A 22,507-nucleotide genomic window follows, 5' to 3' on the forward strand; every position below is an offset into this window, starting at 1 on the left:
TTTTTCAATATTAAATGGTGAAATGAACTCTGCGATTATGCGTCCGTCACAATGGCGGAAAAAAACAATCTGAGGGACCTCGACATGTGAAGGACCATGGGTACAGTGAATGTCGCACTTGGGATGGTATTAATGGCACGCCCTGTCAACATCATCCCTTTTCGAGTTTCAAAAACAACAACTTTAATACTCGGCAGCTTCCACAAGATGGTGGTCTATGCATAGCATGTGATCTAAGCAGATTCCACAAGCCTCAGAGATATAGATATCTCCGAGTTCATGAGACTATGCTACACATAAGCAAAGTGAGCACTCCTGTAGAAAGAGCACTTCTAAGGAACTTTAAGGAGATGTGACTCTCCAAACCAGACTAACACCTGCCCTCACTATAGATGAACATGTTACTTATCTCCCCTGGTAACGTTCTTTCGATGGGATGTTCCTCCGAAGTATTCTACATCTATGACAGTAATGACCACAGCTGTGCTGCTTCAGAACATTTTTCGGCGCAGGCGTCCTGCATCAATGGCGAAGACACGCTGTCCCTCGAGGGCCGACGTCACCGGATGTTATATATAGGACGCACGGGACCTGTAGACCCAGTTGTACTTTTTTCCCAGAACGTGTGGCACCAATCTCCTGCCAGTATGACTGCAGAAAGCCTTGCGGAAACGTAAGCTGCAATCGCATAAGAAATTCTGTAGAGGGGCAGGCTGGGAGGGTTCGATGTGGAATACGTCGAAGGAACATCCTATCGAAAGAACGTTACCAGGTAAGATAAGTAACTTGTTCGAGGGGATTGTGTCCTCCGACGTATTCCACATCTATGACAGACTCCCAAAGCAGTACCAACGTATGGAGGTGGGAAAAGAATTTACAAATTTAGAATTTTAGAATGCCCACATTGCTGAATATAGGACTACCTTACCAAAGGCCAAATACTGCCCATGGATGGAGTCCAGGGAATAGTGTCTCACAAAGGTATGGACAGAAGCCCATGTGGCTGCTTCGCAAATACTGCAAATCGGAACGCCCCTCTGTAGAGCCGTGGAGGCAGCCACACCCCTAGTAGAGTGAGCCCGTAAGCCTACTGGAGGTTCCTTACCCGCCAAACGGTAACACTCAGATCGTCAAAATGATCCATCTGGACAAGGTCTGCTTGGAAACACCCGAACCTAAACGCCTTCCAGTATAACCAACAGAGCTGATCGCCCACTCTGACCCGGGACATCCGTGAGAGATAGAAACTCAAAGCTCTCCTAGGATCCAACCTATGGAGCCTCTCCTCTTCCTTACCAGGATGCGGAGGAGGATAAACCACTGGAAGAATCACCTTCTGGCTTAAATGAAAATCCGACAACCTTCGGAAGAAAAGAAGGACGAACCCTAAGGACAACCCTGTCCTTATGGAACACCGTGAAAGGTGGCTTGGCGGAAAGTGCCTGCAACTCACTAACTCTGCGTGCGGAAGTAACCGCAACTAAAAATACAGTCCTAAATAACAACAGTCTCAACGGGCAAGAATGTAAGGGCTCAAATGGAGCTCCCATTAGGAACTTAAAAACCAAATTCAAATCCCATCCCGGCACCTGGAAAGGCGATAGTGGAAACACATTAGTTAGCCCTTTTAGAAACTGAGAAATCAAAGGGATCTTAAAATAAGAACATTCCTCAGACGAGCGCTTAAATATGGACAGCGCCGCCAGGTACCCCTTAATGGTACCTACTTGCAGGCCCCTGTGGGCTAAAGAAAGCAAAAAGACAAAACCAAAGGAATGGAACATTGGAAAGGATACACAATCTGTACCCTGCACCAGTCGCAGAACTTCCTCCAACAGCAACGGTACAGGGATTTCGTTGCAGGCCTTCTGGCCTAAAGCAACACCTCCATCACGTCTTCAGGGAGGTCCCAATCCATCTACCTCAGCCTTTCAGACACCAAGCTTAAAGGCTGAGTGACTTGACCTCTGGATGGAGAACTCGACCCCCCACTCCCGTGATAGCAGATCGTCTCGGTAGGGAAGACGGCATGGAGGGGAGATGGACATGTCTAGAAGGTGCGGGTACCATGCTCTCCTGGCCCATGCCGGAGCAATGAGGATCATCCAGGAACCGAAACTCTGCAACACTTGAGGAATGACGGGGACTGGAGGGAATGCGTATAGCAGTGGGAAGGACCACTCCACTACGAAAGCGTCCCCTAAGGCTCCTCTTGGAGGAAATTCCCGCGAGCAGAATCTCTCGCACTCCCGGTTGACACTGGTGGTGAAGAGATCCAGTTGTAGGGTTTCCCCAAAGAGCGAAGATCTCCAGAAGAACTTCCTGAGCCAGCTCCCACTCGTGAGAGACCGTGCTCTGCCTGCTCAGAGCATCTGCCGCCGCGTTTTCATCTCTGGCCAGATGAACTGCCGAGATCGAAATCTCCAGCTGGATGGTCCAGAACTAGAGCTGCATCACCTCCCTGCACAACGGGAGTGACCCTGCTCCCCCCTTTTTGTGGAGGTAGTGCATGGCCACGGCATTGTCCGTCATAATCAGGAAATGTTTCCCCCCTACAGAAGGCAGAAAAGCCTTCAGGGCTAGCCTGACAGCCCACAGCTCTAAGAGTGATGTGGAGTCTGGACTCTGACGGAGACCAACGGCCGCTGGCCGTCAACTCGTTGGCATGAGCTCCCAAAACCGTGAGGGATGCTTCCATCATGATAGTCCCCTCCAGCCAAGGTTGCCAAAATGGCACACCCTTCAGATTACCTTTGACGGCCCACCACAGAAGATCCTGTGCGACCAAGGGCGGAATCTGAACGGGATCCGACATCTTGCCGGAGAACTGTGACCACTGCATCTTGAGAGCCCACTGCAGAGAACTCATCTGCAGCCTAGCCTCTGGCACCAGGAAAATGCAGGATGCCATGAGGCCGAGCAACCTCAAGAACTCAAACGCCGGGAGACTCTGGGCACGTTGAAACCTGTCCACCATCTGCAGAATGTGATGAGCCTTCACCTGGGGAGGCGAACACAGCCCCAGGGATGTGTCGAGCGCTGCTTCGATGTACTGGAGCCGCTGGGTAGGTGTCAAATGTGACTTATTTAAATTGAGGGAGAAGCCCAGCTTGTGAAGGGAGTGGCAGGTGACGGACAGATGATCCAGGGCTTGCTCGGGAGAACGCGCCCTGATCAACCAATCGTCCAGGTAGGGGTAGATGTGAATCCCCCATTTCCTGAGATACGCTGCCACCACCACCATCAGCTTGGTGAAGACCCTCGGGGCGGAGGTCAATCCGAACGACAGGACCCGAAACTGAAAATGTGAGGCGCCAAACGCGAACCTCAGGTACTTCCTGTGCTTTAGATGAATCTGCACATGAAAGTAAGTATCCTTGAGATCTATAGACACCAACCAATCTTGCAGTTGAAGGGCCTGGAGGACTTGAGAAAGAGTTACCATCTTGAACTTGTCCTTCCTGAGGAGCTTGTTCAGCACATGCAAGTCCATGATGGGCCTCAATCCCCCGTCTTTTTTTGGGATCAAAAATTAAGGGGAATACCATCCCTTGTTCCTCTCCGCTACAGGCACCAGTTATATGGTGCCTTTCTCCAGCAGGGATAGTATTTCCTGCGCAAGGAGCGGATACAACGCTTCAAAGAGCTTCCCCGGTGGATTGTCGCGAGGCCTCTGCCTAAAGAGTAGACAGTAGCCGTGGGTTATGATCACCAGAACCCACACATCTGAAGTAATGGCACGCCATTCTCCAAGGTGCTGCACCAGTCTGCCCCCAACCGGCGAACCATGGGACATGGCCTCATGACTGAGCGGACGCGGCTGCAGCAGTGCCTGAGGGCAAAGAGGCAACTGCCCGAGCGGCTTTGACACCTCGAGTACCTTGCTTTCCACCTCTGGTACTCATACATTGGCCCCTTTGACTGGCAGCTCCTCTCAATCTACCAAAGGAAAAGTAGTACTGAAAGGAACCTCCCCTCCATTGCTGTCCTAGGACGAAAAAGCGCAGGTTGACGTACTGCAGCGCTCCAAGACTTCGCTGCAGCTTTGGAGGTCTGCAACCTCCCAAGGCTCTCTTCAGCCTTGTTGCCAAAAAGATGGACACCATCAAAGGGCATCTTGAGAAGCCGGGATTGCACATCAGGCGCAAACCCTGACTTCCGCAACCACGCAAAAGTGCGTATCACAGTGCTCGAAGCCATGGACCAGCTGACACAGTCTGCCATGTCCAGACCCGACTGAACGGATTCACACATGGCATCCTTCCCATCTTGCACGAGGGCTAGAAAACCATCCCGTTCTTCCCCTCCGGGAATATGCTCAGCCGCCAAAGATACACAATTCCACAGAGTGTGAGTGAATCTTGCCAAGGCACAAACAGAGTTGGCTACCTTTAAAGCCATACCCCCAGAAGAAAATACCTTCTTCGCCCAACCATCAAAGTGCTTGTCGTCCCTATCAGGAGGGATGGCAGGGTACGCAGCCTGCTTCGCTGGAGCCGTAGCCGCCTGCATCATCAAACTCTCTGGAGTGGGGTGCGTTGACAAGTAGCAGGGGTCACCACTGGCTGGACAGTATTTTTTCAGAAGCAACTTATTCACTGCCGGGAGACTCTCCGGGGCAGTCCAAGCCGCTGTCACCCTTTTTTGCAAAGCCATACAAAATGGCAACACCGGGTAAGTGGGTGGACATTGGTCCAGGATATCCATCAGATCATCCTGAAGAAAATCAGATGGAGCAGACCACCCCAAGTACTCAGTCACCCTCGACATGAGACGCCTATACAAGGATTCGGCATGCATGCCAGGCTCAGGCCAGCCAAACTCAACCTCCGGAGAGGTGTCAAGACCACTGGCGTCATGTAAGGACTGACGGAGGTCTTCCATTTGACTGACCAGACAACAGGTCATCAGGAACCTCAGGAGGCACAACCCTCTCCTCATCAGATTGTTGTTCCACCTCTGAAATACACTCCAAAGGTTGGAATAATTCCAATCTGGATGGAGGAGCAGAGAAGGGCTAAAAAACGGGCCTCACAGACTTACAGGGAGCCTTCCTCAGAGTTTCCGCAGCCCTTCGGGGCACCGCCGGCAAATTCTCCTCAAAAGGTGCCGATGGAATCAGCGCCGAATGAGGCGCCAATGACTTCGACGACTTCTTCGAAGCCGGAGCCTCGAGAGAGTCCCTCGACGACACGGCACAGACGGCATCGATGCCTTCTTGGAAGGCCTCACAGGCTCCGACGGTCTTAACGGCGTCGACGACCCGGACCTGGCACGGCTATTGTGATCAACCTTATCCGATCGGGACCTCAACAGCTCCCGATGATCGTGCCGACGGCCCGAGCACGAAGGCGTGCGAGTGGTGGCACTAGCTCGTTCCTTGACGGCTTCTCTCGAAGGCGTGGACGGAACGGTGCCTTGCGATTCGAAAATCACCATCATCTGCTGGCACAATGCATCCGATTCGGCCAGCGACAAATACTTGGTGGGACAAGTGACCCACCTTCTGGCGGAGTCCTCGGACGGGGAAGGCGACGGGTGACCGCGCTTCCGAGAATGCCTAGAAGAGGCAGAGGAATGGCAGGCACCACTCCGAGACCCCCCTGGATTTACGCTGACGCGGAGAGCCACCCCTCGAGTCGTCAGTCGAAAGCCCAGCAGATTTCAACTTACAGTTTTTAGAAACCCTACCTACCGATAATTTCTTCTTCCGCTCCCGCAAGGCCTTTGATGTCAGGGACTGGCAGTCATCGCAGTCGTCGGTGCCGTGGCTTTCGCCGAGGCATCAGAGGCAGACGTTGTTAAAGCCCGACTTCAGAGTAGCAGAAGATGGAGACATTTTGCAATTCAAAGTAGAAGAACCGAGCGTACCGAGATTCCGAAGCGAACATGTTCGCAGAAAAAAAATGGAACTGAGGGTATGGGTGCCGTGCGTCCTATATATAACATCCGGTGACGTCGACCCTCGACGGAGGCCCTTGAGGGACAGTGTGTCGACGTCATTGACGCATGACACCTACGCCAAAACATTTTCCAAAGCAGCACAGCTGTGGTCATTACGGTCATAGATGTGGAATACGTCGAAGGACACAATCCCCTCGAAGAGGCAACCTCAATAGCCTCTCTGGTTAGGTGAGCGTATCCAATAAAGTCATGACTGCATGTTGGCAGAATTGGCTGCTCAATGACATGCCCTGGGAGTTCAGCCACCGCACCTTATTTTCATTATGGAGGATCAGATCTTGTGGGAGGGGGGGTGGGGGGAGAAGGGGGGAACGTTTTAGATTTGGTACCCATTCTGCTGAGACTGCACATTTAATCTCTATAGCTTGTCAAAAAGTCACCTCATGGGGTGAAGGGAATGTACCCATTCTACTTGTTGGGCCACGCCAAAAGAGGACATACAAGCCTCTTCTAAAATGATCCAAACAGGTCACAATACCTAATCTTACTCAGAAGTATTAGCCTCTGTAGTTGGGAGGGAAGATCAGTCAGATCACAGTCTTATGACTGGGATAACCTCTAGGATCTGAGAGAGGACGTTGTCTCCAAAACCACCTAACCATTATCCACAATCTGGGACATTTCAATGTAGGTGTGGGGAGTGAAAAGCTATACCTGTGAAACCATTCTGGCATTTACCAGACCACTGCTAATATTGAGGAGAAATCAATCCCAAAACCATGTTATCCCTGCATGAACGACTATGCATGGGCAGAGACTGCAGTGCCAGTTTTTGGGACGTATTCACAAATCACCTCAGGCATTGCTCAGACAACCTTTTTTCATACATTATGGCAATGCCTGCAAGTTTGCCTCTTGAGAATGAACCCAGGACTGATTGGCAACAGTCATGGGGGAGACAATACCATACAAGCCTAAAATGCTGCTTCTGGGTATGTGGGGAGATACCCATTTTAACAGATTCAATAAAAATATTCTTATCCACCATATTTATCCTAATAAAATAGCCATGATGTGGGGGAAATCCGAGACCCTCTAGATTCAACCAATGGCTTGGACGTTGACATTTGTGTCACTTCGAAGAGTTTACCATGCAAGGGGATGCCCAGTCAAGCTCCCAACAATATGGGGCAAAAGGGAAGGAGCCTGCTGAATGACTAGTCTTCCTTCTTCTTCAGGTACTTAATATCAGGCTGGTGGGGTCGAGAAAGTGACCAAATTGCTCTCTCATTTGTGGAAATGGCAGTTTTTATGTCACCTCTAATTTGCAATGTAGTACATGACTTCATTTCATTTTCCAAAGTATTGGGTGACTTATTTTTCCCAAATGTATTTTCCTGTGTCCACCTGCACTGTGTGGGGGGGGAATGGTTGTGGACCGAAGCCATGATCCCTCCAAGAACCAGTTCTACCTGTTGCTCAGCTGCAGCGTGGAACATCTTTTAACTCTTCCTCCCACCCTAGAATTTCTACCACCCCTTTGTCTTGGCATGAAGCCTCTGTGAACCCTGCAAAGCGAGTTACACTTGTGTCCATCATGGGGTTGGGCAGCCTGTAGCAGGACATTTGTGCTACACCAATTACCTGAGAATGTGTGCCCAACTGCCCCGTCATTTCAACTCCCATGACCTGAGAATCAGACAAGAGTACCTAAAAATGTGTGTCCAGTCTTGCATCCCATCTCCCCTAGAAACCAAACAAAACGTGTCCCTGAACAACCAAACCAGTTGCCTGGTGTCTGCTTCCCTGGAGACCACACACAAAAACAGATCCCTGGCAAACACGTGTGTTCCTGGGTGAGAGTGACAGCCTTATTGAAACCTTTGGAGAGAGAAAAGGTCTTCTTTTAACATTGGATGTCTTCAATGACTTTATTATTCTCACAAATGTGCTCAAATTGTCTTTATATGTTTGAAAACAAAATGTGTTATATATTTTAAAAAATCACCTCCGGCATGTAAGAGGTTAATTCTGAAGTCCAATTTCCTGGGATCAACAATGTAGGATTAGAGGGTGGGGGGGGGGAGGGGACTACCTACAACCCTCAAAGTTATCTTGAAGAGATCACAAGAACCTAACTGATGAGTTCAGTGTCCAAGGTAGTCAAGAGAAATTATCACAAGTGAAGGAGGTTTTACCCACCCTGTGCCGCCCATTTTTTTATGGCAAACTATGTACATTAAATGGCTTCATTCTCTCTGGGTTGCATCACTTTTAGGGGTGACAAATTCACTCTGCATACTAGTCCAATTTCTCTCCCCTCTTTAGAGACCTCTAGATTGAGCCCTCCCCTGCCCAACAGAATGCATTCTCCATATCAGAGCACATTAAGAGAAAGTGAAAACTTGCAGGGTTCTCACCGGTTGATGCCTTCCTTGCCATAGAAGACTGAATAGGTGAGGTTTTCTCCATGGGGCTCAGCTGGAGTTCTCCACGTCAGTTTGATGAAGCGGGTGGAGACGAGGGAGGCCACAACATCACGGGGAGCCGAGGGCAGGGGTCCGACAGGCACAGGTGCTAGATGGTCAGTAGTGGCACTGGTCAGTGAGGTAGGAGGGAATGTTGGGATGGCAACATCTGGGCACGTGCAAATATTAGGGCACAGGGAGCGCAAACACCACCATGATTTACACATACAAAAAGAAAGAAAGAAAATAAAATAAACAAAAACCATGATGGGGAAACAAAATAGACTAAACTGAACGTGAAGGCCAAAGGAGTCATGCAGGGTGAGGCAGACACACATGTGAACAACTACAGAGAACTAAGGGTGTGGAGGGTGGTATGGAAGTGCCAGGGGGTCATGCTCCCCTAGTGGAGGAAAGCTTCTGAAAGGCAATACTTATACAAAACACACTGACGTCCAAAGGACACAAGATCTTGCATCTAGAGAAATGTGGCATTGAATGTTGACTGATAGGTGTGCCCCATTCCTAGTATTAGTCGACTGCAAAACCTTTACAAACCTAGGCAAGCATACAGTTCCTTATCTTTCTTAGCTCACTAGAGTCAACAATGGTCAAGCGAAGAAGGCTGGCTCTCAGAGGCGGAACAGTTTAGATAAGTACGTAGATTAACAAGGTATTCTTTTGAATACCAAAAATGTCCACAGATGTGAAAGTTCAATCATTCTTTGCATCTTGTAAAATGATATTCAAGTTTATGTACAGTAATAGCAGGTCTCTGGGGGAAGAAATCTTTTGACTTTACCCAGTCGGGAATGGCTAACTGCAAGTTTATTAACGGGTTACAAGCGGTTTATTATTATTGGTGACCCCGGGGCACACCAGGAGTTATTTGCTTAACAATGGGCTAGCCTCTCACTGCAAATAAGGGCATAGGCAGAAAGGCTTTCGGTTCAGCGTAATACTGGCGCTCATGCTCAAAGTCTCTGAATGGTAAGCAAAGGCCCAATGTTTAATTAAATCAAACATTAATGATATAATCTTGCATTCAGAACTACGACGCACATTTTCTAAGGAGGGGAAAAATAGTTGTCATTTCAGGGCTGGTTATCTTTGACAACTTCCAACCACGGGTTCCAGCAGAAGTGAAGGAGCAGAGGTTGGAGGACCTTAAACGAAAGATGACAGCTGTGGAGCCACTGGAGATGAAGAGTTGCTAGAGAATAAAATCTGTGGTGCAGTCCAGGCTGTTTGGCCTAGTGGCAGAAGGAGCAGAGTGGGTGCAGCAACAAGATAAGAGAAGCATTCCTGCATGTGTTGAAAGTCCAAAGAGGCATTGCAGATTACAAAAGCAACAAAACAACAAGACCAAGTAACACGGTATACATTCACTTGTGGTTCTTTTAGTTGTAGTTCCAGTTACGGATACAAAGTAGGCACCGGTTCTACTGATCAGTTATCGTTGGGCCACTCCTTTTAGGGGCCCCACGACAACAGATCTGAATAATATTGATTTGATCTTGAAAGAAAATTAAAATCAAGCTTTTTAAAATTATTTCCAAAAGATTAAAAACAATGAAAGAACTCAAAGAAACAAAAACTTTACAATAACGGCTCTAAAGAGAAAATCCTGTATTAATGTAACGTACCCATTACCAACTTAAAGTACATAAACCACAGACATCAGATTTACATAAGTATCTTTTAAAAGCTCCTCTTCTGGTAGCTGTCAGTTTGTAAATAAAATCTGGAGCAAACTGCGTACGTGTAATGTACAGTAGTGATGTCATCTCCATCTAGCGGTCAACGTGCAAACTACTTAGTTCAATGCTATACCACTAGACCGCTCTGCGCGCACGAGAAACCTCCAGAAACAAAGCTTTGTGAGTTAGTGTGCTGAGAGAGTTCCAGCTGACTCCAGACACTGGTAGAATATTCGTGAGTAGAAGCTTTGAGAACACCGACAAATATACATGTACCGGACGTCTGCGTTACTTACTATAAATTAGCTTTTCGGAGTAATAACGAAATTTGATTAACTTCACTGTCTAATTTAACAGAACAAATCTATCTTGTTCAGGCACTTTTACTCATTTTCGGCTGAGATTTAAGAATTCTTGTGTAATAATGTTTATTAAAATTGTTGGTTGGTAAAATTAAAACAGTATTGGGAGATAATTTGTGAGGGGGGAACTGGAATTTCAGCCGCCACAGGGTTTAATCCGTCAGTGTGTAGTTCCATGCTTCTAACAGCCACAGATCACGGCCAGTGTTGGTGAGATATTGGTCAGGTGCTCTGGCTTATGCATTGAGTCAGCATAGGAAAAAAGCAGCAAAAAGGCTTCTTGGGAACAGTGTTTCCAAGGGCTTGCGACTATTTGCTCTAACGAAGCAAAGCATCTGGAGATCAAAGTGGGTCATACTCTGATATTGGAAGACCGAACACGTCTTATGACAAAACCTTGCCACCAGAAGGGTCTTGGAAGGTTTCAGGTTCAGGCAGGACTTGCATATGTGCACTGTTTGCAGTCGCTGCTTCTTCAATGCTTCAGGACGCATACCAAGGTTCCACAATGTAAGGAGCAGGGCCTCAACATTTATGGGGAATTTCGGCGGGGGAGGGAAATCTAGGGGACAGTCACATGGTGGCATCCATTCAAACATTCCAGTGGCAACCCAATCAGCGGATGAAACTACATTCACATTTTGCGGCCTTCTTCCCAGGCTTCTCACAGATGTGGATATGGTGCCCTCTATCACATCCACTCATAGGAGCGATGCCTTACTGGCAGGCACTACATTGGGTTTACATGGGGCTCTCAGTAATACAACAGATTGTACCTCATTAGAAACGCATCTAACTAGGTCCACAACCATTGGCGCCTACAGAGCCAGCTACGCTAGGAAACGAAAATTGGGAAACAATTCATTGGTGTACCCAGACACCAAAGAGCTAGGGGCCTTAGAGTGCACCTGAATTCACACCCCAGACAAGACCTCAGTTGAGGATTAAAAGTCAGGAAAAAAATGTTTTAAAAAAGGAAAAAAAAGGAGCCATGTGTGACACGATGGAACTTCTAGTCTAATCTGTAGAAGTATTTCCTTGAGTGGCTCCACACCATGCCACAATCCCAGATGGTCTAGAAGTATTGTCAGAAAATATTTTTTTATAAAGAAATAATGCACAACCATAGGCAGTGCACGGTTTATGTGGCAGAACTATGAAACAGAAGGTGAAACTGAGGATCAGGCTTTCGAAGAAGAGGTTTACCTGCAAGGTCGTACAGTCAATCTCTTTTGTTTCTTGCCAGCGACTGCAATGTGAAGAAGGGAATAGTTTCTTACCTGTAACTCCATTTCTCCAGCATTGGTATCTTTCATGGATTCACATGCTTAGAATATTCCCCGTCGACAGACTGGGAACCCTCGGTAAGCTTATAAAGCCGTTTCCCATAGGAAAACGTTCAACACTTTTGTGTCCTATCTACGTCGTTTTGGGCCGCGCACGCACGCCCCACTAGGACGTAGTGGTATAAATGCCCCGCCCCTGCAGCTCCCTTCAGATTTCGACCCCTCCAAAGTAGAACGGGGTGAAACAAGAACTACAAGATGATTGCATATAGGGGAGGCCGGCGGGCGCATGTGAATCCATGAAAAATACCAATGCTGGAGAAATGGAGTTACAGGTAAGAATCTATTCCCTTCTCCAGCATTGGGTCTTTCATGGATTCACATGCTTAGAATAGAATGCACACCAGTGAACCTGAAACAAGGGAGGTGTGAATGCAATCCGGCACCCACCCCATCCTGCAAAAGGCGAATCACGATCACATAAGATTCGAAATTAAAACGTGCCACAGTACTGCACCAAGTAATATTCATAGAAGCCATAAAAGCATACATAAAACACGCGTTTACATCTATTCATATATATTCATATATATACATATGCATCGACCCTTCTCGAAGAAAAGGGCTTACCTTACTGAAAAAGATGTCGCAAGACTGCTCGTCCCATTTGTATCTCATCCGCATGCTGTCGTTCGAGGCAGTAGTGGCGGGTGAATGTATGAGGCACTGACCATGCTGCCGCCCTGCAAATGTCTGCCAGTGGAATCCACGCCCACAACGCCGTCGAGGACGTAGTCGCCCTGGTTGAGTGAGCTCTCGGACGTCCTTGTAGCAGTTTCCCCACTTTTCAATGACAGAAGGCAATCGTCGACAAGAGCCATCGGGCCAGTCCTTGCTTTGAAATTGCCTTCCCCTTTGCCGAAGGCCCATATGCAACGAAGAGTTGCTGCGTAGATCGAAGTTGTTGAGTTCGATGAAGGAAGAATTTTAGAGCTCTCTTGACATCCAAGGTATGTAAGACCTTCTCCGCAGCTGATGAGGGGGTCGCGAAGAAGGTGGGCAGGACAATGGATGAGTGTTTATGATAAGTCGTAGGAACTTTCGGGATGAAACAAGGACTTGTTGACAAAACCACCTTGTCTTTGAAAAATCTGAGATACGGAGGGTCTATGACCAATGCTTGCAACTCTGAGATCTGTCTAGCCTATGTTATAGCTATTAGAAAAGCCACCTTCCATGATAAAAACTTCGTCGACGATGTGGCCATTGGCTCAAAGGGTGGTTTCATTAACCCTGCCAGTACCATGTTCAGGCTCCACGTCGGTGGAAAACACTTAACCGGAGGGAACGTCCGGACAAACCTCTCATGAAGTGCTTCACTAACCTGTCGCTAAACAAGGGCGTTGATTTCCTCCCTCTTGTGAACCTAGAGATGGCCGCCAGGTGAACCTTTAGTGATGAAAAGGACAATCCACTCTTCGCCAAATGTAGTAGATACGGAAGAAGCTGTTCCGGAGTAACCCTCAGAGGTTCCACTCCTGCCTGTCCTTGACACCATGTACAAAATCTTCTCCACTTACACCTGTAGGACTTGTTGGTGGAAGGGGCCTGCGCAGCCTATAAGATCTTCCGACAGTCTGAGGGAATGTTCAAGGCACCAAATTCTGAAAAGTCAGGAGCCAAGCTGTGAGGTCGAGACTGCTCGGATTGTGATGCCACACTGTTCCTTCGTCCCGGGACAAGAGGTTGGGAACCTTCGGGAACGTTATCGGATGATACGCTGACAGGTGAAGCAGGTCGGAAAACCATGGCTGTCTCGGCCAACACGGCGCCACCAGGATGACTCGGCACCTGTACCTGCGTACACACTGCAGAGTTCTCCGTATCAGAGGAAATGGAGGGAAGGCGTAGAGGAACTTGCCCGTCCACGGGAAGGGAAACGCTTCTCCCACAGAATCTTCCTGTGGCCACCTCCTGGCATACATCTCGCACTTCTTGTTCGTTTTCGTGGCGAAGAGATCCAGCGGAGGCTGCCCCCATTTCTCGAAGACCTTCGACAATTGATCGGCATCTATTTCCCACTCGTGAATCTGGTCCATATTTCCGCTGAGCGAGTCCGCCTGCTTGTTCCTTACTCCTGGAAGGTGGTGAGCTACGAGGGATATATCGTGTTTTAGAGCCCAGTGCCACACCGTCTGAGCCTCGATGGAGGGTTCTAGATCGTGTGCCGCCTTGCTTCCTTAAGTAAAACATCGCTGTGGTGTTGTCCATCAAACCTCTCACTGTGGACCCCCTGATGTGAGGCAGGAACGCCCTCAGGGCCCAACGTACCGCTCTCAATTCCAGAACGTTGATGTGCAGGAGAGATTCCTTCTGAGACCAACGGCCTTGTGTCTGCAGAGTGCCCATGTGCCCAGCCAGTCAGGGAGGCATCCGTCACTACAGTGAACCAGAACTCCGGCTCCTGTAGGGGTACTCCTTTGGATATCCTCTGAGCTCGTCGTCGTCAATGGTCAGCCTGTCTGACCAGAGGCCCTGAGCCTGCGTCCAACGATCCGCTAAAAACTGTTGCACTGGCCTCATAAACAGGCGGCAGTTGGGCACCAGAGGAATGCAGGACGCCATAGGCCCCAGGATTGATGTATATTTTCTCACCGACAGTCTGGAATTGATTTTCAACTGACTTGCCAATCGACTGAGCCTGGTGATCCTCTCGAGGGATGGTCTGACTAACCCTAACTGGGTCTCAAACTGTGCACCCAGAAACTCCAAGCTTCTTGACGGCGTTAACGAGGATTTTTCGAAGTTTATCGCAAACCCCAACCGTTGCAAGAGGCTCATGGTGTCCTGTAGACTCCTGTGCGCCGACATAGGGGAGGACCCCCTCACCAACCAGTCGTCGAGATACGGGTATACATGGTGGCCTTGCCTTCTCAGCCAGGCTGCCACCGGAGCCAAGCATTTCGTGAACATTCTGGGGGAAGATTTCAGTCCAAAGGGGAGAACTGAACTGGTAGTGAGTCCGCCCTACCACAAACCTTAGGTACTTATTGTGTCGCCGACACATCGGTATGTGGAAGTATGCGTCCTGCAGGTCCAGAGACGCCAGAAAATCTCCTTTTTGAACTGACCGGATCACCTCCTGGAGCGTGAGCATCTTGAACTATGTTTCACAACGATTTGTTTAACTCGCGCAGGTCTAGGATGGGACGCCACTTTCCATTTGGCTTTTTCACCACAAAGTATAGGGAATAAACCCCTTGACCCCTTTGTCACGGGACTAGTTCTACAGCCCCTTTTTGTAGCATAAGTGCTACTTCCTGCAGCAACACGCTCAGATGGGATTGAGCTACACCCGCCGGTGGAATGTGCGGAGGGTTGCTTTTCAATTGCAGGAAATGTCCGTATTTTACTGTGTCCAACACCCACTGATCTGTTATTAGCTCCTATTCGTTGATGTAACATGATACTCTGCCCCCCAGAACGTTCCGATGCCCGTCATTGCTGGTCCTTGTTCTGCTTATCCCTCGTCGACGAGTAACCTGCTCTCTTCTTGGGGGCCTGGTAGTCCCGGCGACGTTTAGCCGCTTGCGAAGCTCTCCTGTATCCCTGAGAGGAATATGCTGGCCTACCGAAGGGTCTGTCCCTCGATGTCGAGAATCTGGAATTCCCTGAAGCTCCCCTGAAGGGGCGAAAAGACCGGAAACTCCGACCACTCTGGAGGGCCCCCAAGGAACGCGCCGTGTCCGAGTCCTCCTTCATGTCCTTCAGGGCTTCGTCGACCTTCTCGCCGAAGAGGAGGTCTCCTTCAAAAGGCATATCCAGTACCTTGTACTGCACCTCCGGTCGGAAGTTGGTGCATTTTAGCCATGCTTGCCGTCGGAGAACCACACCGTTGTTCACCTGCTTAAACCCCGACTCCGCAAGGTCTACTGCGATGTTTATGGCATGATTTGAAGCCTCTTCACCTTCCCTGACCAGCTGCTTTGCGATGTTCATCCAGAAGGTGTTCCAGTATAGGAGCCAACCGATGCCACATCTCCCTGTCGTATCTAGCAACTATGGCTAGAGAATTGGCCGCCTTCACTTTTGTAGCATCTACCGACAGGACTTTTTTGCCGAAAGCATCCTGTCGTCTGTCATCACTTTCCGGGGGGGTCGTACACTTATGTTGAGCCCTTGCCTTTCTCGCCGCCGATACTACAGAGTCAGGAGTTGGTTGTGAGGCAAGGCACTTGGGAGTAGAGTCCGGGGCTTTGAATTTTTTCTCTAGACGACCCTTTATCGCTGGCTCTGAGAAAGGGTGACGCATGGTTTGAAGTCCTTCCTTCCACACATGAACCAGGATGGGCACTGAAAACACCGACGACCTTTTCCCCATGTGGTCGAAAAGAAAAGTCTTTTTTTTCTTCTTCTTGGGCCAGCCCGAATTCCGAACAAGCCCTGGCCATCATGTTGTGAAATGACCCGATATCGTCTGGGGGAGACGGCTGAGCCGGGCTCCTCGCGGCTTCCAATTCTGCATCGGACTCCCAGGTCAGATCCCTGGAGGGGGAAAGGGAGACCACCGACGAGGCTCTGCTGCCTGATTCCGAATCCAACAGTTTCCCTTCCTCGCGGCATGGGGCCGAGAGGTTTGCTTCCGGCGGCACTGCCGCGGGGGTTGAAGGTGGTGGGCGGCAAGACGGGGCCGAGTCGTCGACGACTGACCTGGCCTGAGTTGTTCGAGGTAGTCTGTCATCCAGCGTCTTCAGCAACGTTTGCAACGTGGACAAGACCTCCAATGACAAAAATGATTGCGGATAGAGCAGAGGGACAGAACCCGGAATGCTCCCGGAGAGAGGTGTGGTAAGTTGTCACCCCAGGTCTGCAGGGGCAGCTATTCTCTCACCCTCGTCTCCCGAGGACACCGACAAGGCCTCTTGCTGTAGAAGTGCCTCTGGCAAAATTGGGTCGAAGACCTCTGGACGCCAGGCCTCTTGCGGGATTTCCGTCGAAGCGATAGTCGGCCCACTCATCGACGTCGTCGCCTGCGGTCCAGGAACTGTTGATGTCAACTGCGTCAGCGGCACAGAAGTAGTTGACGACTGCCCTACGGTCGACGCCGGTGGTGGTCGTGCAGCCTTATGCGTTGTTCCCGCCTTTTCTGAACGCGACCTGCGTTTCTCTGCCTCTCGACTCGAGGCCGATCTAGGACGATCGCCCGAGGAGGATTTAGATTTTTCTTTGTCTTTCCTCGCTGAAAATGAGGATGAAGAGGCCGTCTTTGAAGAAGAATCCCTGGGATGGCCTACCGACGATTGCTTGTCCACCGTCCACGATTTCTTTACCGGGGGTTCTGACGACTATGAGCGGCGCGGGGCCCCTGAAGATTTTGACACTGAGGCCGCGCTGCGCGTGGAGCCCACCTCCGAAGGCAGGTATGCCCCCGCTCCGTCGTTCAACCATGCTACAAGCCTGCGACTCCGATCTTTAAGAGTCTTCTGGGAAAAGCCCTCACATATGTCGCACTTGTCAGCCGAGTGATGAGGGTGCAGACAGTATATGCAGTCCATATGTCCGTCCCCCTCGTACACCTTTAGTCCGCACGTAGCGCACAGGCAGAAAAGTGCTTTTCCCGACATCAGGAGAAAAACTGCAACAGCAAAACCTAACCAAGTAAAAATTACACGAGGTGCTCCCACTTTGGAGACGGTTGAAATCTGAAGGGAGCCGTGGGGGCGGGGCATTTATACCACTACGTCCTAGTGGGGCATGTGTGCGCGGCCCAAAACGACGTAGATAGGACACAAAAGTGTCAAACGTTTTCCTATGGGAAACGGCTTTATAAGCTTACCGAGGGTTCCCAGTCTGTCGACGGGGAATATTCTAAGCATGTGAATCCATGAAAGATCCAATGCTGGAGAACATATTTTGGCAGTACTATGATCAGTCAACTTACTCGGACCTGTAAACTAACTTTAAAAGAGCCATCACCAGGTCGATGTAACAGACCACTTATTAGCATCATCCAATTCAGATGTGAACGTCTATTAGTAATGAAATAATGTATTGGGTACCCCCTCAATTAGCAGAACGTGGCATGGTCTACTTCTAAATAAATATATATCCATAGTTTACTTATCGTGATCCATTTCTGAGGCTTGGATCTTAGATTCACATGCTTTGCATAGGCTGACATCTAGTGGTAGGTGTGGAGTATATCACATGAAGCTTTCGAACTTCAAAAAAGGGACCGGACTGGAGGTATGCATTCTTTGTTAAAAAGGAATACGTGTGATTCAGCAGTCTAGTTGGTCGTCCATCGAGATGTTTGTTGAGCGGTAATCGTGGAAATATTGATAATAGTTATAAAAAGTCAAAAAATAGCACAGCTACAGGACTCCGTGAGAACACGTCTAACCACGATGGCAGAAATAAATAAAGGACATTAACGTGTAAGGCATCATAGGTACAATCACACTAGGGATAAGATTACAAACACAGCCAGTCAATGTCCCTTTCTGAACTTCGAAACTTCATGTGCAATACTACCCTACACTGGAGGTTTAAGCAGTGGGAGGATACATACCATAGACTGAGACCTAAACCGTGAGACTTTTCCACTGGGAAATTTAGCAAACGCATGGTGTAAAACCACTTGAAGTAGCAGGATATACGAGAAGCAGAAACTGGGAATGGCAAAACTATGCAATGGGCCCTTGCAATGCCAAAGCCATGCTCTGTCGGAGGTGTACTTTCAATAGAGTTACGGTCTGGACAGAACACTTTGTCCACAAAAGAATTGCATTTCAGATTTTGTGCTCAGTAGTGGAATAAGCCTGTGATCTGAACAGCCCAGTGAGTGAGGTGGAATAATGGGGAGCAGAGTAAAAAGACAACATCCTGCAAAAGGAAGAACACATAATTTGGCATGGATTGTTCAGACTAGAGTGTTTTATAGAGATGTTGTGTATTATTTGGATTGGTGATCGCCCTACAGGGTCTATAAACTGATTGCAGTAAATTGACAGTATTGATGGAAAGGTTCACTTACACTTGTGGTAAGAAGGTAAAGATGGAAAGGCAAGTTTCACATCTGGATCAGTTTTACTGCATCTAACCGTCTCGCAGCTATTCTTAGTAGAGGCAGATTAATCCAGTTTAGTATTGGGGCAGTGTTAGCTCAATGAGGCAGTGTTATCTTAACTAATAAGGCAACTGCACACAGAAGCCCGTTTCTCTTGAAAACACTTACCAGCTGAAATGAACACCATCTCAGATCATTAATTTGTGATAAAGGCAACCATCCAAGAAGGTAGGCATCATTAATTAGGAGACTCACACAATCACAGTCCTAACAGACTATAGGAATCTACGGTTTCAATGATCAGCAAAGCAATTCACCGAAAGAAACTCCTCTGGTCTTTGTTCTTATTCAAATAGGACTTCTAGTTATAACTAAAACCTGGGAGATCGAAGGGGAATTCCGGCATTCACACAAGGGAGGTCCCGTGTAGTTAAGTGAGCTGTTTAGGATACAGATCTAAATTTGAGGTTCATATTATTGGTCCAGTGGATTAAATTCAGTTCTCCAAGGGAGGTTTGATTTAAACAAAAATCTGAAACACCCTGCAGGACAGTACTTGCTAGATTATGGTACGGTTCAAGCACAGAAGAAAGATCCTGAGAAGTAGAAAATCATTTTATCCGTCCCCGATTAGTCGCAAAGTTTCATCGTCAAAATCACAACTAGCATGGCTCTACAACTAAGCTTTGGAAGGGTACTGTCTGGTTCACAAGATGTGTGTCTTCAGGTACTAGAGATGGGAGTGGTATTCAGAGGGTCTTGGGCAAATTAAGGACATGGTTGTCAACCATAACGGCTATGTCAGGCTATTAATTCAGAGGTAGTTGAGAACTCGGAAGGTGGTGAAATGCAGTTATGAAAGGGTCTTGTGGGCTTTTTTAGTTCCATAAACTGTCAACAGAAGTCCTACCCATTCCAACATGAAGCTGTTGAAGCAGATGCAACTAAAGAATGAGAGGAGTGGAACATGCTTAACGTTCTCAGCTGCTTTTACCCTGATGTTACTCTTGTGAGTGGCCACATGCCTTCGCTTCAGGGTATAGGTCTTTGAAAAAGCTACTTAAAGGTCCAGAAGAAATGCAGCAATTCAATCCTCTGCACGGTGTTCCAGGCTCTGTAATTGCCAATGCGATACTTCAAATGGAGAACTTCTGAGCACGTTAGAGTAGCGACTATTCAATAAGGAAGCGTGCATGCCTGCACCTCACACACTTTCTATTCCTTAAAAGTGTTTTTTCACTTGGCTAGTTGGTGGCTTTCCTTGCTGCTTGCCTGTGAGCGCTACTCAGCATTTCATGTAGGGGGTCACCTGTGTGGGGAAAAGGCTTGCTTGTGCCAGTGAATTAATGAATGAGCCTGGAGTGTGTGTCGATTAGCATCAGGCTAGGTAGTGTCACAACCCAGTATCTGCTTGTGAGCGACCCTACCCAATAGGCAGCATATATGGGAATAGTCCCTGCCCCTGGTTGAAAACTCCTCAATTCAGCAGATCCATCGAGGAGATGCTATCAAAGTCATTATTGTGGAAAGCACAACTTACTGAGTGTTAGGAATGATCTCTGTTTTAGTAACGTTCCTTCCATAGTTTCTATGGACCCCCAATCTTTTTGCTTAGTTTTTTTAACCTGCTCTGACTTAAGCTTCACTTACCCTTCCTTTTGCTCATTTGTTATGAGGACACTGATCAGTCCTTCAGACTATCAGTACTGGGAAACTATGTTTCCCAGTTATCTTTTACAATTTTGCAACTTTATTACATTGCACAAAGCATCTTATAATGCAGTGCAATGGGGATACTTTTGCATCACCCTAGCCTTTACACTTGTGATTTTTGGATACTTTTATATGTGCATAAAGACAAGCTGGTGCCTGCGGTATTACCCACATTTTTTAAATAAATTTGAACGCATGGAATTCGAATTATGTTATCGAATTCGGACACTACCATTAGTTCGAATTTCTTCGAACAATGTGGGTCTGAAAATAGCAGGGGTGTCCCCGTACCCCATGTACGGTATGTGCAGCCCCTGGGGTTTACGGGGGTGTCCCCTGCATCCTTAACAATGGAGGTGAGGGACACAAATTGCTCAGGCCCCCGTTTTCAATGAACTGTTAAACCGGGGGCCAGAGCAGTTTTACGGCGGGCACTCTGCCCGCGAACAAAACATCCGCAGGCAGATCCGCAGGCAGATCACACAAATCCGGTGCCAGCAATTATATTTTTACCATTTGTGTTATTTCTTGTATGCACATTCACGCTTACTGCAGATAGCTACCAAACGTGACTAGTGCCCTAAAATAGTACCACCACAAGATTTTCGTGTGTTCTTTGGCCATAATGTAGTTTGGCCTTCTTTCTGCCTAGCCAAGTCAGGAAATTCCATATAAAGTCATGCACTAGCCCGGGAAAGCTGCAGCTTTCGCAGTCTAGTGATGGCTGTGTGTGTGTTCCAGAAAGTTGGTGGGACAGTCTAGTCTCATTCCACATCTGTGGTGGCAGAAAGTCTGGGTGTGGGGCATGAGTGAAACCAACAGTTGTTCCAGATTGGACAAATACTGGCTGTTTGAATGGTGCAGATCATTACCATTGGAGGACTTGGACTTGCTTCCAGGCTGGATTTTGGATAAGAAGAGGACTCCTGCAGCCATTTCATCAGACACGAATCCCTCGTAGAACAGCCTACTCAAGATCCGAAGACCACCGAAGAGGGCTGGCATACCATCCTGCGCCCTGGTCCAGTGAAGCTCCGTTGGACTACCTGATCTGCGAACGCCCAGTGCGGGTGCTTCAACACGGTTTATAGTGATAAATTCGAAATACATTATGTCGAAAGTCATAATGTCTTAAAAAAAAAAAAAAAACAGTCGAAAAAAAAATGTCGCATCTTTTTTTGGTTGCTTTTTGTTTGAAATGGGGCCCCCCCCCCCCCAATCCCCCTTTTTTAATTTGTTTATTTTAACCCTTTTTTTACCTCCGGAACCCCAAAAAAAACATGTAAATTAAAAAAGAAAGCATTTGATTTTTTTTCCGACATTTTTTTTTTTTTCGACATTATGTCTTTCGACATAATGTTTGACTTATTCACTGCCTACCCTTCAACCCCTGTGCTGGTGGGACCAACTAGTCTCGACGTGTTAGAGGACCTAACCGTCCAGAGCCTTCAGAAGGGTCCCTGGGCCACCAGTTGAATAGTCGAGCTCTCCAGTGGTCAGATTTGCTAGAACAGTCGCTGTTGCGTATTTTCAGCCAGAACTTTGGTGGTTGCCAGCTTGTGGTATAAGTCACTGCCATGCCGAATTCCATCCTCAAGGGATCCTGTGAAAGGACAGATTTCTCTGTCCTGCGAAGGGTTCTCTTCATGAACACTACATCTATCTTGCCAAGTGATCCTTGAACAATTCCAAGGCTCAGAACTGGGCCATTCCAGGTATAAAGGGTTGTTGAGGATTAATTAAACAGTAAAGTTGGGAATAGAAATGAACATTAATTCAAATAGAATAATTCTCTTTATGTCTTGTCTCGCAGAGTTCCTGAACGTCATTGACCATTCCCCACAGGGGAGGAGGAAGATCCTTGAATTCCCAAAGATACAACTGGACATAAAACACAACCTTCAATGGGGTCTGTGATGCCAGCAGCAAATCATGAGGAAACTAGTACAACCTGACCAGACAAAATAGGAGAGCATTCAAAGTACTCAAAATGAGACCACGCTGT

The 22,507-nt window shown here is 48.1% G+C and overlaps 1 protein-coding gene across 9 annotated transcripts in view; it reads right to left on the reverse strand.

The window, feature by feature from the left end:
- Nucleotides 1-22,507, reverse strand: part of NEO1 (neogenin 1) — a 1,161,518-nt gene that overhangs the window by 439,178 nt on the left and 699,833 nt on the right. For 5 of the 9 annotated variants that reach the window (XM_069624609.1, XM_069624607.1, XM_069624606.1 and 2 more), the window contains exon 8: nt 8,325-8,541. In XM_069624609.1, the coding sequence (XP_069480710.1) occupies nt 8,325-8,541 (217 nt within the window). The remainder of the gene's footprint in view (nt 1-8,324; nt 8,542-22,507) is intronic. The other 4 variants (XM_069624610.1, XM_069624613.1, XM_069624608.1 and 1 more) reach the window with 1 other exon arrangement.

Source organism: Ambystoma mexicanum, chromosome 11 (assembly GCF_040938575.1).
Source record: "Ambystoma mexicanum isolate Mex_15411 chromosome 11, UKY_AmexF1_1, whole genome shotgun sequence".
Lineage (NCBI taxonomy): Eukaryota > Metazoa > Chordata > Amphibia > Caudata > Ambystomatidae > Ambystoma > Ambystoma mexicanum.